Source organism: Pipistrellus hanaki, assembly GCF_964339955.1.
Source record: "Pipistrellus hanaki genome assembly, chromosome: 8".
NCBI classification, from domain to species: domain Eukaryota; kingdom Metazoa; phylum Chordata; class Mammalia; order Chiroptera; family Vespertilionidae; genus Pipistrellus; species Pipistrellus hanaki.
In genome coordinates this window covers 8,648,021-8,659,879 of record NC_140510.1, presented here as the reverse complement: position 1 = coordinate 8,659,879, position 11,859 = coordinate 8,648,021, and the positions used below count along the sequence as shown (strand labels likewise).

The 11,859-nt window shown below is 48.6% G+C and overlaps 1 protein-coding gene across 1 annotated transcript; it reads right to left on the bottom strand.

Moving 5' to 3' along the window:
• Positions 1 to 590: 590 nt before the first annotated feature.
• Positions 591 to 11,102, bottom strand: NIFK (nucleolar protein interacting with the FHA domain of MKI67). Its single transcript, XM_084892550.1, has 7 exons — positions 10,951 to 11,102; positions 8,008 to 8,151; positions 4,732 to 4,840; positions 3,429 to 3,640; positions 2,192 to 2,257; positions 2,003 to 2,074; positions 591 to 1,375 (listed from the first exon to the last, which is right to left on the bottom strand). Exons 1-7 carry the CDS (start codon positions 11,053 to 11,055, stop codon positions 1,190 to 1,192), a joined length of 894 nt encoding a protein of 297 aa, XP_084748676.1. The 5' UTR covers positions 11,056 to 11,102; the 3' UTR covers positions 591 to 1,189.
• Positions 11,103 to 11,859: the final 757 nt, after the last annotated feature.

Genomic DNA, 11,859 nt, shown 5'->3' with positions numbered 1-11,859 from the left:
AGCCTCAATTCCAGTCAAAGGCAAGTATCTTAGGTGCATGCAGGAGCCAACCGACATGTCTTGTCCACATTAATGCTTCTCTCCCCCCTCCTTTCCACTCTTTAAAAATCAATGAAAAGGTATCTTGGGTGAGGATTAACAAAATTGTGCTGAGATAGTCCATTTAAAATGTTTAATTCAAAAAAATAAAAATAAAAAGTTAAATTCTTCTGCTTTTTACGTTGGGAATATTGCGGTAGTCTGATAATGTCTATATATATTGTGTTCTTTTAGCACAGCTGATGTGTCACTGCCATCTGAATTGATAAAATAACCCAGTCCACCGTGAACATGTTCTCTGCAGACTGGATAGGTATGCACTGGTAATCAAAATATGTAAAACCCACGGTACTGAGACACATGCCACTGCCATTGGTAGTGCAGCCAGCAATGAGAGGACCACATCTGGTCTCTATCACAACTGAAGTCTTGTACCACAAATGCTGCCCTCTCAGCCCACTATCACTTTAATGGATAAAAAATGTTTGATGGCAGTTTTCAATGAATGTGGATTAGTTGGTACAAAAGCACATTTCAAAGGCATTAGAAAATTAAAATTAAGAATATTTGAGGTGAAAACCTATTTTATTTCAAGATACCCAAGTCCCATTTGCATACAAATAAATTGTAAAAAAAAAAAAAAAAGGCACATTTATTTGCTGGTCACTGTTTAAACCATTAAATACAATTCCACATTGATGATACTGAAGTGGTTAGTAGTCCATACTAGCTTACCAAGAACTGAAATTAGGAAAACGACCATATACACATATCCTAGCATACACTCTTGAATTGCCTTCTCACTGTACTTAAATGTCCAGTTTTGACCACTGGATGCTGAAGTCTAAAATACCCTTATGGGTTAAATATGCACAGCCTACACAGAGAACCATGTAGACAACAAAGCAACGTTTTATTTTCTTTATTTAACAAACACTGCAGTTAAAGGTGACGCTTCTATGCAGACAGGCACTGAAGGCAGGTATGAGTCTGGGAAGAAAACTGGGAGACCAGGGTGGCTGTTTCAGCTGGGGCAGGCAAGCAAGTTACCAATTCCTCCTACTGACGCGAACCAACAGTGTTTCTTCCAATACACAGTCCTCATAATAAAATCACATTTCCCAGAAGCATTATTCATAATACATTCGAATCACTGATTGCTTTTTCTTCGTCTTTTTCTCCTTGACATTGTAGGTGTTGCAGTCTCTTGTGTTTGTTCTTTTATGCCAGATAAGGGCTGTTTGAAAACTATTTCATTATCTTCATCATCATTCATTTCAGCCACTTCAGATTTTCGTTTATCCAAAAATGTTGGTGTACAAACTGGTGTGGGGCCCTAAATTCAACAAGAGATAATAATACGAAAGTGTGGGAGGCCATGAGCAAGGATTTTACCCCTCCCCTCTATTTTCACAGGCTGTGCAGTGTTATCTCAGTGTGATCACACAGAAAAGAGCTCAGATGCTTATCAAACTTAGTATAAAAAAAGTCATGATAGATTGTAATATAATAGGCTCCATTATAGGGTATGAGGTAGAAAACCCTAATCTTACATTTGTAAAAACAGTGGCCTCCTCTCTCTAACTCAGTCACTTTGCTTAAGAGGTACAAAGTGCAATAATAAACTCACTGTATCTGCTAAAGTCACAAATTAAATGTGAAAGAAATTTTTCTAAATATTTTTATTGATTTCAGAGAGAAAGGGGGAGGGAGAGAGAGAGAGAAACATCAATGGGAGAGAATCATTGCACACCCCCTACTGGAGATTGAGCCCACAACCCAGGCCTGCACCCTTGACTGGAATCAAACATGGGGACTCTTTAGTCTGCAGGCCCAGCTCTATCCACTGAGCCGAATCGGCTAGGGCTAAGTGTGAAATTTTAACAAACTGACAGTAGCAGGAACTGCTTCTCCTCTTTTGAATTAAACTACGTGATTCTTAAAATATTAAAGCGCATTTCACCTGGCTATCCACAGTATTCTCGGGAGTTTTAGGGGTGGCTGAAGCCTTCTTCTTCTTCTTCTTAGGTAAAGCCTGCAATAAAGTTTAAGAAACTTCACCAATTTCTCTATTTATCAGTTTTAGTAGTTGGAATATATTTACCCATTTACCTTTCCCTAACAACTGGCATGCAAAAAAAGAAAAGCTTACCTGTCTATTTGTGGATTTCTGAAGGTCAGTGTTTGAAGCTTTGCTTCTCTCCTTTTTACGTAAAATCTTAAGTAAACCAACACAAAGAAGTTATTACCTGGCAATATCACATATTTACATTTTTAACTTACCATTAGATCCTTACACATATTATTAGCAGCATTTCAATTTAAAAAGCAAACTCCACAAATATAGTGAATGATCTCCAGTGAAGGGCAAAAAGTAGAACAGGGGCTGAGTTGGGAAGGGCAGAAGCTGTAAAGTTGAAATGAGGCCAAGACCTGAGCTGGCCCAGGGTCCTGCGTTAGAGGACCAGCTCCAAATGGTTCCTAAGAGGACCACGGCCTGCTGCCTGGCACACAGACTTTTAAACACATAAAGAGTATGTTTGGGATTTAGGCAAATAATTAACAACCGGAACTGGAGGTAATCAGCCTTGTAGTTTCTGGATAAGGCTAGAAGACCTAATAAGCTTAGGAAGAGATGCCACTCACCTCTTACCAAGAAGCTGTTTGAAAGTAAGCTGAAAGGGTCTGGGAAAGATCAAGCCAACCTCAAAATTTAGTGAGAAATAAGATTGTTACCTACCTAGCCACACCTAGGGACCTGCACTCTGTTCTGTAGTGCAAGACATAGCTCTCTACCAGGAGAGCAGGAGGGAGGATCGGCCAGCAAGGACATGGGGACTGCTGAGTGACATCTGTGCGGACTCAGCTTCATGCCAGCAGGTTGGCTATTCTAACCCCTGCTCACTTAATTCACAGATGACACTGCTGGAATCTGATATGCACTTTATTTCCAATTTAAAAGAACAAGAACAAAATTTTAACTGGAATAGCATAAAAAGGATGGCCAATTTATAGTCTTGTTTACCGATACCATGTAACACCAAACTTCATTTAATTCTGGTAAGGACTCTTTTAATAGCAATCTAGAAGCACTGTGGTTTTGTTTGAATAGTGACTTAAAAAATAAATAAAAAATAGTGACTTAACTAAAACCTAACCCCTCTCTGAAATTTCCTTTCTGTACCATGTGGATTATAGGGTCTGGTCTGACACACTTTAGGAAGAACTTAAAATGCAGTGCCTCAAAAACTTAGTCAAACTCTAGTACATGGTAAGCACTGAGCTAGACATTTACAGAAAAAAAAACATTATCATGTTACAGCTACTGAGGTACAAAGCCCACCTCCAAGGAGAAAAACACAAAATATATTTTCTGAAGGAATATTTACCAATGAAGGAAAATCATAATTAATTCCCTTCTTAGCTAGTCTCTTTCTGAGTAATTTTTCTTTCTTTTTAAATCGCTCCTCCATCCGCAGCTTTCCAAGAAGTGTCCGGTTCTGATTGTACCGTTTCACTGCTGGGTAAGACGGGTTCTTAAACGGGAGATGCCACTCTTTAAAAAGTTCCTCGTGTACTTTCTCAGGCGGCATAAAATGACCTATGTGAAAAAAGAAACAAGTTTTCAACCAAGTGGGGAGGTACAACATAGTACTGATCCCCACGTGCAGTCCTCTGACACCCTCCTCAGCCCTTCCTCTCCGTGAATGAACTCATGCTGTCAACAAGGCTGCTGGCACTCTGTCATGGCAGAGGAACCAAAATGAAGAGGTGCTGGAGAGAAGCCGCCTGGGCAGCCTCATCAGCTGCCTGATCAGATGTGCCTGACTTGGGTACCTGGATAGTCACACACCCCTCCGCCCCCTGAGCATCCCAAAACTTAACTCTGCCTCTGAAGGGCCCTGGGGCCCAGACAGGGCTATGCTGGGATGTCAAGCTGGCGGCACTGGTTTCCCACTGTCCTCAGGACACATACTGAACTCCCAGATTTATGAGGACTTCACAGACCTGGCCTCCCCTCGTCTTCCCCCTCATCTTGTGCTCTTCTCCTCACAGTCCCTCATAGGCAGACACCACTAGTCACCTCTAGCTTTGCATGTGCTGTCCGCACAGCCAGGATCTCAACCTTCACCCCTCCCGGGAACCTGGCTCACTCCTATTTCAACTCCAGACCCGATATAGGAGTTTAACACAGAGGTCACCAACAATCTATTGATTTTAGAGAGGAAGGGAGAGGGATAGAGAAACAACAATGCTGAGAGAGAATCATTGATCAGCTGCCTCCTGCACTCCCCCTACTGGGGATCGAGCCCCAACTCAGGCATTTGCCCTTGGCCGAATCAAACCTGGGACCCTTCAGTCTGCAGGCGGAAGCTCTATCCACTGAGCCAAACTGGCTAGGGCCAGATTTTAATCTAAACACTTCCTCAGGGAAGCTTTCCACACCCTTTAAGGTGGGGTAGTTGTTCTGCCTCTGTGCTTCTAAAATCACTCTTCAATTCCATCTCAGCACAAACAACAGCTCAGTCTGCTTCAGATTTTAAAATTCTAATTAGAACCGATCCCTGCGCCATCCTTAAGGGATTCATCCCAGAAATGAGGTGGGATGGCCAAAAAGCTGAGCAATCTGTCCTTCACACACAGCCACCCAGCAGCAGGTGCCCAGCCCCACGGGAAGACAAGCGCACTTACACTTCAAGAGTCTTTCACCAAAAAGGTAGTTGTTCATTGTCTCAGCAACTATCTTGGCAACATCTTCGGATTCAAATTCCACGAAGGCATAGCCTCTGCTATTTCCAGTCTGCAATTAAAAATTCACCACAAAAACAATTAAACTCTCAACTGCTAAAATGCTATTAATTTGAACAACACACCAGCCCCCTTAGCAAATTACATTATGGCATACAACGTGGAACTGCTGTGGGAAAAGGGGAGATCCCCAAAAGGCTGAACATGCCACCGACCTCGAGGTATCCTGGGATCTGATCACACAGGTAAGCCCATAACCACCGTTGGAATTGATTAACGGTTTGAACTCTTCAAAGTAGCCAATGTTAAGAAAAGCAAAGGAAGTAAAAAAGGGCAAGGAGACTATCTTACAGGCTGGAGAGTTCTACCAACCAAATGCAATGCAGGAATCGTGACTGGATCCCACAACAGGTAAGGAAAGTGGTAGCTGAAGATTTCTGGGACTACTGGGGAATCCGTGAAGATGGCAAGTCCACGCTGGACCAGCAGTCGCCCACCTTTCAGACCTCACGGACAAGCAGCAGTCCACAACTACCGGTTAGTGACCACTGTGCTAGACTCCTATAATATCGTGTCCGGATTCCTAGCAGATTTACGATGAAGTATTTAAAGTCTTTGACTGATACGTTCTTCTAAGGTTCAGTAAAACAAAGTGTGTGTTTTTATAGCTATGGAGACATACAGCTAATGTGTCAGCGTGTTAATAATAGGTGAATCCAGGGCAGGGAAGAGTTGCTCTTTACATTATTGTTCTTTCCACTTCTCTATAGACTTTAACATTTTCAAAATACAATTCTGAGGGAAAAAATGATATTACTGTAAAGAAAAATATTTATAAGAGAGCTCAAAAAAGGCAGAAAAAAAGTTTTTGAAAAAGACAGTAAGAAAGGCAAAAGATAATAGGCAGTTCACAGAAGAAGGAATTCTAATGGCTAATAAACCCATAATGACACTCAACAAATCAACTTAGGTCAGAAAGGTCATGTTAAACAACTGAACAGAAAGGTTAAGCAGTGTCTCATAGAACTTTTATTTCAGTTATGTGCACATACATGTAAATGTGTGCTGATTCCTCCTATAAAACTTATAATGTTCCCAGCAGCTCCACCCAAGAGTGAAATATTATAAAAACCTAATGTTCAATGGGGAGCTAGATAAATAAACGAGTATGTTCAAGGAGAGGTACATATCAATGACAATTAATGTACTAGAGTTAAATGGATAAAGCTCAAAATAGTTGAATAAATGAAAGTGCAGAAAGATAGAAAGAACACTACCATACAATCTATACTGACACACTAGTAAAGATTTCCAAAACACACAGCAATGAAAAACATGGACTTCATGAACAGTGATTTCCTGGGCATGGGAGAAGGTGCAGAGGACCAGGGAAGGGGGCAAAAGGGACCTCAGGTCTACCTAAAACCTATTTCTGAAAAAACAAAGACTGAAGCAAGTTGACATTTGATAAAGGAAAATGGTGGCTATCTAAAAAGTCACTAAATCATTCTCCTGTAGACTTCAGGCCATTTGAAATAGCTCACCCACATAAGCAACCATTACAAATAGACAAATGGGGGGAAAGAGGAGGCACACAGAGAAAATGTATTATTTTGGTTAGGATTAGAGAAATACCAGGGCATTTTAAATTTGAAATCCCCTTTAATGTTGAGACGTTGCTTTGACAAAACTTAATACCTGTGACTTTAGGATGGATGTATACCCTATGCACTCACATGCCAAAAAATATAAAATTTAACTCTGATCTGTTATAACTCAAGTGGGAAAATGTGAAAAAACTGCATCAAGACAAATAGATTCCAACAATGAGAGGTCCCTATGGTTACAATAAAAGTGTATGTATGCAGTAAAAAATAAAATGACCTCTATTACTGAAACAAACAACCTTTTCAAACTAGAAGGTAGGGATGACAACAATAACACACATACACACACAGCTCTTTCTGTAAGAACCTCACATTCATGACCCTGCCTAATCTTAATCAGATACTCCTGGGATGTTGGTGCTATTTCACTCATTTTGCAAATGAGAAAACTAAAGCATGGAGAGGTTATCTAAGTTGCCCAAAATCAGACAACTGGTAACCCGTGGAAGCCAGGCCTTGAACACAGGCAGTGCGGCCCCAGTGTCCCTATTCTTCACAGTCCCCTATACACACCTCTGCTCTGATGGGAGGCATACACAGAGGCTAACACAAGAGGCGTGAACCTGCGCCTCAAACTGAAGTCCATGTGCAGCTGACTTAGTAGCTGCAGGACACACGATTCATTTACCAAAAATGGTGCATGTAATTAGAGCATCTGGGGCAACTACTCTCTTCTACAGTAAAACAAACACCTAAAGTACCCCGGGTGTTGTTTTTCTGGTTGTTTCAGGTTCTAACCCAGAGGTTCCCAAACTTGTTTGTGCCGTAGACCCCTTGCCATGTTTTTCCGTTTTGGGTAGACCCCCTACTTACCTGATATTGATTTTTTTGTAAATTTCTAACTGTAGTGAAGTTTAGTGTTAAAATTTAATAAAAAATAATGTACCTACTTTTCTCCGGCATTCTCAAACAAAATAACACTGATTCACTATAATTTGTATGATAAACTACCAGTTTATATTTTTTTAAATATTTTCTCAGCACTTTCCTATTCAAGATTCAGGAAACGAATGAACGTATTTTTCTCACATTCATATTTATAGAGTGACGAATTGAACAAGTCGGTGCAAGTTCGCGAAGCTTTGAGACAAAAATTGGCAAGAATGTTTACTGCGCGTATGCTTGTAACAAGATGATACTGGTATATCATTATGTGCAGGTTTTTATCCTACAACTTACACAATTTTATAAACATATATAAGTTTTTTACTTCATAGGTACTTTTATAAATAATTTATATGTTTTTATATTATAAGATAATATGATGTAAGTAAATAGGTACTATCAGTGTATGTTGAGATCCACTATCGTGGACCCCCATTTTCATTTCATGGACCCCCAAATTTTTTTTTCGCTGACGTAGACCCCTTGCAGGTTGTCACAGACCCCTGGGGGTCGATATAGACCACTTTGGGAATCACTGTTCTAAACTCACCTGTGACCCTTTCTGGAGTGAAATCTGCTAAGAATAACACGTGAGCACGCCCTCTATGCTGCCATGATGATGTACTTTTAAAAAATAAAATAACCTGCTTCAGTACAGAAACCTTACCCTTTTACTTCGGGATAGCCTGAACCTCGTCACAGTGCCGAACTGGGAGAAATAGGCGCGGATCTGGGTTTCGTAAAGTGCTGGAGGCAGGTGGCCCACATAAACGACTCCGGGAGTGAGTTTTTCTTTTTCTTGCTTCTGCTTCTGAAGACATAGAAAACCAAGGAAATACTGTTTTAATAAAAATAAAAGTCACATTGCAACAAACTTGGAAAACCCTAGCTCTCAGTCCACCCGCGGAGCAGCAGGGCTAACGGACCAGCTGTTCAGCGCCTGCCCCACGAAGACAGCCCAGCAGCCTCTTCTCAGCGGGAGGAGGGGCTCAGTGACTCTACGAGGACTCCATGGATTCTAACACGCTATTGTCAACTCCACATACACAGGGCCCTCCATTTTGTCGCAGGTCGCCGTTCATTGGAACCCGCCCCATGGAAAGTTCCCGGACCACGGCGAACCTGTCCACATGTCTTCGCTCCACGCGTGTATCCCGGGCTAGAGCCATGGCAGACGGGACTGGATGTGAGGGGCCCAGGTAGAACCATGGCAGACGGGACTGGATGTGAGGGCCCGGGCTGGAGCCATGGCAGACGGGACTGGATGTGAGGGGCCCAGGCTAGAGCCATGGCAGACGGGACTGGATGTGAGGGGCCCAGGCTGGAGCCATGGCAGACGGGACTGGAAGTGAGGGGCCCAGGCTAGAGCCATGGCAGACGGGACTGGATGTGAGGGGCCCAGGCTAGAGCCATGGCAGACGGGACTGGATGTGAGGGGCCCAGGCTGGAGCCATGGCAGACGGGACTGGATGTGAGGGGCCCGGGCTAGAGCCATGGCAGACGGGACTGGATGTGAGGGGCCCGGGCTAGAGCCATGGCAGACGGGACTGGATGTGAGGGGCCCAGGTAGAACCATGGCAGACGGGACTGGATGTGAGGGGCCCAGGCTAGAGCCATGGCAGACGGGACTGGATGTGAGAGGCCCAGGTAGAACCATGGCAGACGGGACTGGATGTGAGGGGCCCAGGCTAGAGCCATGGCAGACGGGACTGGATGTGAGGGGCCCAGGCTAGAGCCATGGCAGACGGGACTGGAAGTGAGGGGCCCAGGCTAGAGCCATGGCAGACGGGACTGGATGTGAGGGGCCCGGGCTAGAGCCATGGCAGACGGGACTGGATGTGAGGGGCCCAGGTAGAGCCATGGCAGACGGGACTGGATGTGAGGGGCCCGGGCTAGAGCCATGGCAGACGGGACTGGAAGTGAGGTGCCCGGGCTAGAGCCATGGCAGACGGGACTGGATGTGAGGGCCCAGGTAGAGCCATGGCAGACGGGACTGGATGTGGGGCCCAGGTAGAACCATGGCAGACGGGACTGGATGTGAGGGGCCCGGGCTAGAACCATGGCAGACGGGACTGGATGTGGGGCCCAGGCTGGAACCATGGCAGACGGGACTGGATGTGAGGGGCCCGGGCTGGAGCCATGGCAGACGGGACTGGATGTGAGGGGCCCGGGCTGGAGCCATGGCAGACGGGACTGGATGTGAGGGCCCAGGCTGGAGCCATGGCAGACGGGACTGGATGTGAGGGGCCCAGGTAGAGCCATGGCAGACGGGACTGGATGTGAGGGGCCCAGGTAGAACCATGGCAGACGGGACTGGATGTGAGGGGCCCAGGCTAGAGCCATGGCAGACGGGACTGGATGTGAGGGGCCCAGGCTAGAGCCATGGCAGACGGGACTGGAAGTGAGGGGCCCGGGCTAGAGCCATGGCAGACGGGACTGGATGTGAGGGGCCCAGGTAGAGCCATGGCAGATGGGACTGGATGTGAGGGGCCCAGGTAGAGCCATGGCAGACGGGACTGGATGTGAGGGGCCCGGGCTAGAGCCATGGCAGACGGGACTGGAAGTGAGGTGCCCGGGCTAGAGCCATGGCAGACGGGACTGGATGTGAGGGGCCCAGGTAGAGCCATGGCAGACGGGACTGGATGTTAGGGCCCAGGTAGAGCCATGGCAGACGGGACTGGATGTGGGGCCCGGGCTAGAACCATGGCAGACGGGACTGGATGTGGGGCCCAGGCTGGAACCATGGCAGACGGGACTGGATGTGAGGGGCCCGGGCTAGAGCCATGGCAGACGGGACTGGATGTGAGGGCCCAGGTAGAGCCATGGCAGACGGGACTGGATGTGAGGGCCCAGGTAGAGCCATGGCAGACGGGACTGGATGTGGGGCCCGGGCTAGAACCATGGCAGACGGGACTGGATGTGGGGCCCAGGCTGGAACCATGGCAGACGGGACTGGATGTGAGGGGCCCGGGCTGGAGCCATGGCAGACGGGACTGGATGTGAGGGGCCCGGGCTAGAGCCATGGCAGACGGGACTGGAAGTGAGGTGCCCGGGCTAGAGCCATGGCAGACGGGACTGGATGTGAGGGGCCCAGGTAGAGCCATGGCAGACGGGACTGGATGTTAGGGCCCAGGTAGAACCATGGCAGACGGGACTGGATGTGGGGCCCGGGCTAGAACCATGGCAGACGGGACTGGATGTGGGGCCCAGGCTGGAACCATGGCAGACGGGACTGGATGTGAGGGCCCAGGCTGGAGCCATGGCAGACGGGACTGGATGTGAGGGGCCCAGGTAGAGCCATGGCAGACGGGACTGGATGTGGGGCCCTCTCAGCGAAGGGAGCTGGCAGGCGCTGTCCCTGGAGCCCCGTCGCCCGCGCACCAGCCGGGGGCCCACCGGGGGCGGCCGCGCGGGGCCCTGGCGGGAGCGCCCTCCCGCGGCGGCTCCTTCCTCCCCGCGCCACCCGCTCAGCTCCGCAGGCGCCGTCCGGCCAGGCCTTCTCCTCCCCATCAGCACCGCCGCCCCGGCTCGGGGCAGCCTCCAGGGCCGCCCTGGAGCCCCGGGAGGCGGCGGAGGCCGGCGAGGGCGAGGCCGGGGCCGCCCCGCTCACCTTGGTCGCGCGCCGGCGGGCCTGGGCCACCTCCTGGTGGAACTTGGCGTCCTCCTCCGGGTTCAGGGACAGGAGCGGCTGCGCGGGGCCCGAGAAGACCGCCATGCCGAACAGCTCCACGCGGCGGCCCCGGAAGTTCCTGAGCCCGTCGCTCCCCCAGGGCGGAAATGGAGGCGGCGCCGCGAGGAGCGGGGGCGGGGCGCGCGCGGAGGCGGGCGGGCGCCCCCTGCTGGCGAGGCGCCGCTTGGCCTCGCTCTCTCACCGGCCCTTCGCTTACATGGCAGATGGCAATTTGCTCAGGCCTGCTCTGCGGCCAGCCAATTTCGCGGAGTTGGGGGGTGGAGGGCTATGGGGGTGTTTAAGGGGAAAAGAGGCAGGTGTGAGATATTTAAAAAATTCCTAAACAAGACCCATACTTGATTGGGGAGGACAGGACTCTGTGGGTGTGCTGAGGGCTGGCAGGAGAAGGGACACAGGGTGGGCGCTAGGAGGGGCCGAGGGGCCTGTTCACCCCTGCCTACCTTTCCCTCCCCCGTTCTCCCTTCCTACCACTCTGCCGGGTCCCTGTGGAGTCATCCAAATGTGCCCCCATGGGGCTGGAGCCAGCCCGCTGGGCGCACTCAGACACAGGCGGGTGGGGACGGGCCTGCAAAGGAGACTTCCAGGCAGAGAGGGAGAAAAGCATGTCAGCAGCGCCCCTCAATGAGCGTCACCTGCCGGCTGAGCACAGCTGCCCAGCCCAGCCTCTTTGTAGGTAGTGACATGGGTGAAGCGGGGTGACTTACCCCAGGGGGTGGGGATAGGGAGAGTGGATTGTGGGGGTGCCCTGGGCTGACACCAGTCTCCCTGTATAGGCCCTGGGCTGACACCAATCTCCTCCACCTCAGGATCCTTTCTTGCCATGGAATG

Coding starts and splice junctions, on each gene's coding strand:
- NIFK (XM_084892550.1), bottom strand. CDS start 11,055: ATGGCGGTCTTCTCGGGCCCCGCGCAGCCGCTCCTGTCCCTGAACCCG. Junction 2,258..3,428: donor ATTATGATTTTCCTTCATTG/GTAAATATTCCT, acceptor GGTTTACTTAAG/ATTTTACGTAAAAAGGAGAG. Junction 2,075..2,191: donor AGAAATCCACAAATAGACAG/GTAAGCTTTTCT, acceptor ACTTTATTGCAG/GCTTTACCTAAGAAGAAGAA.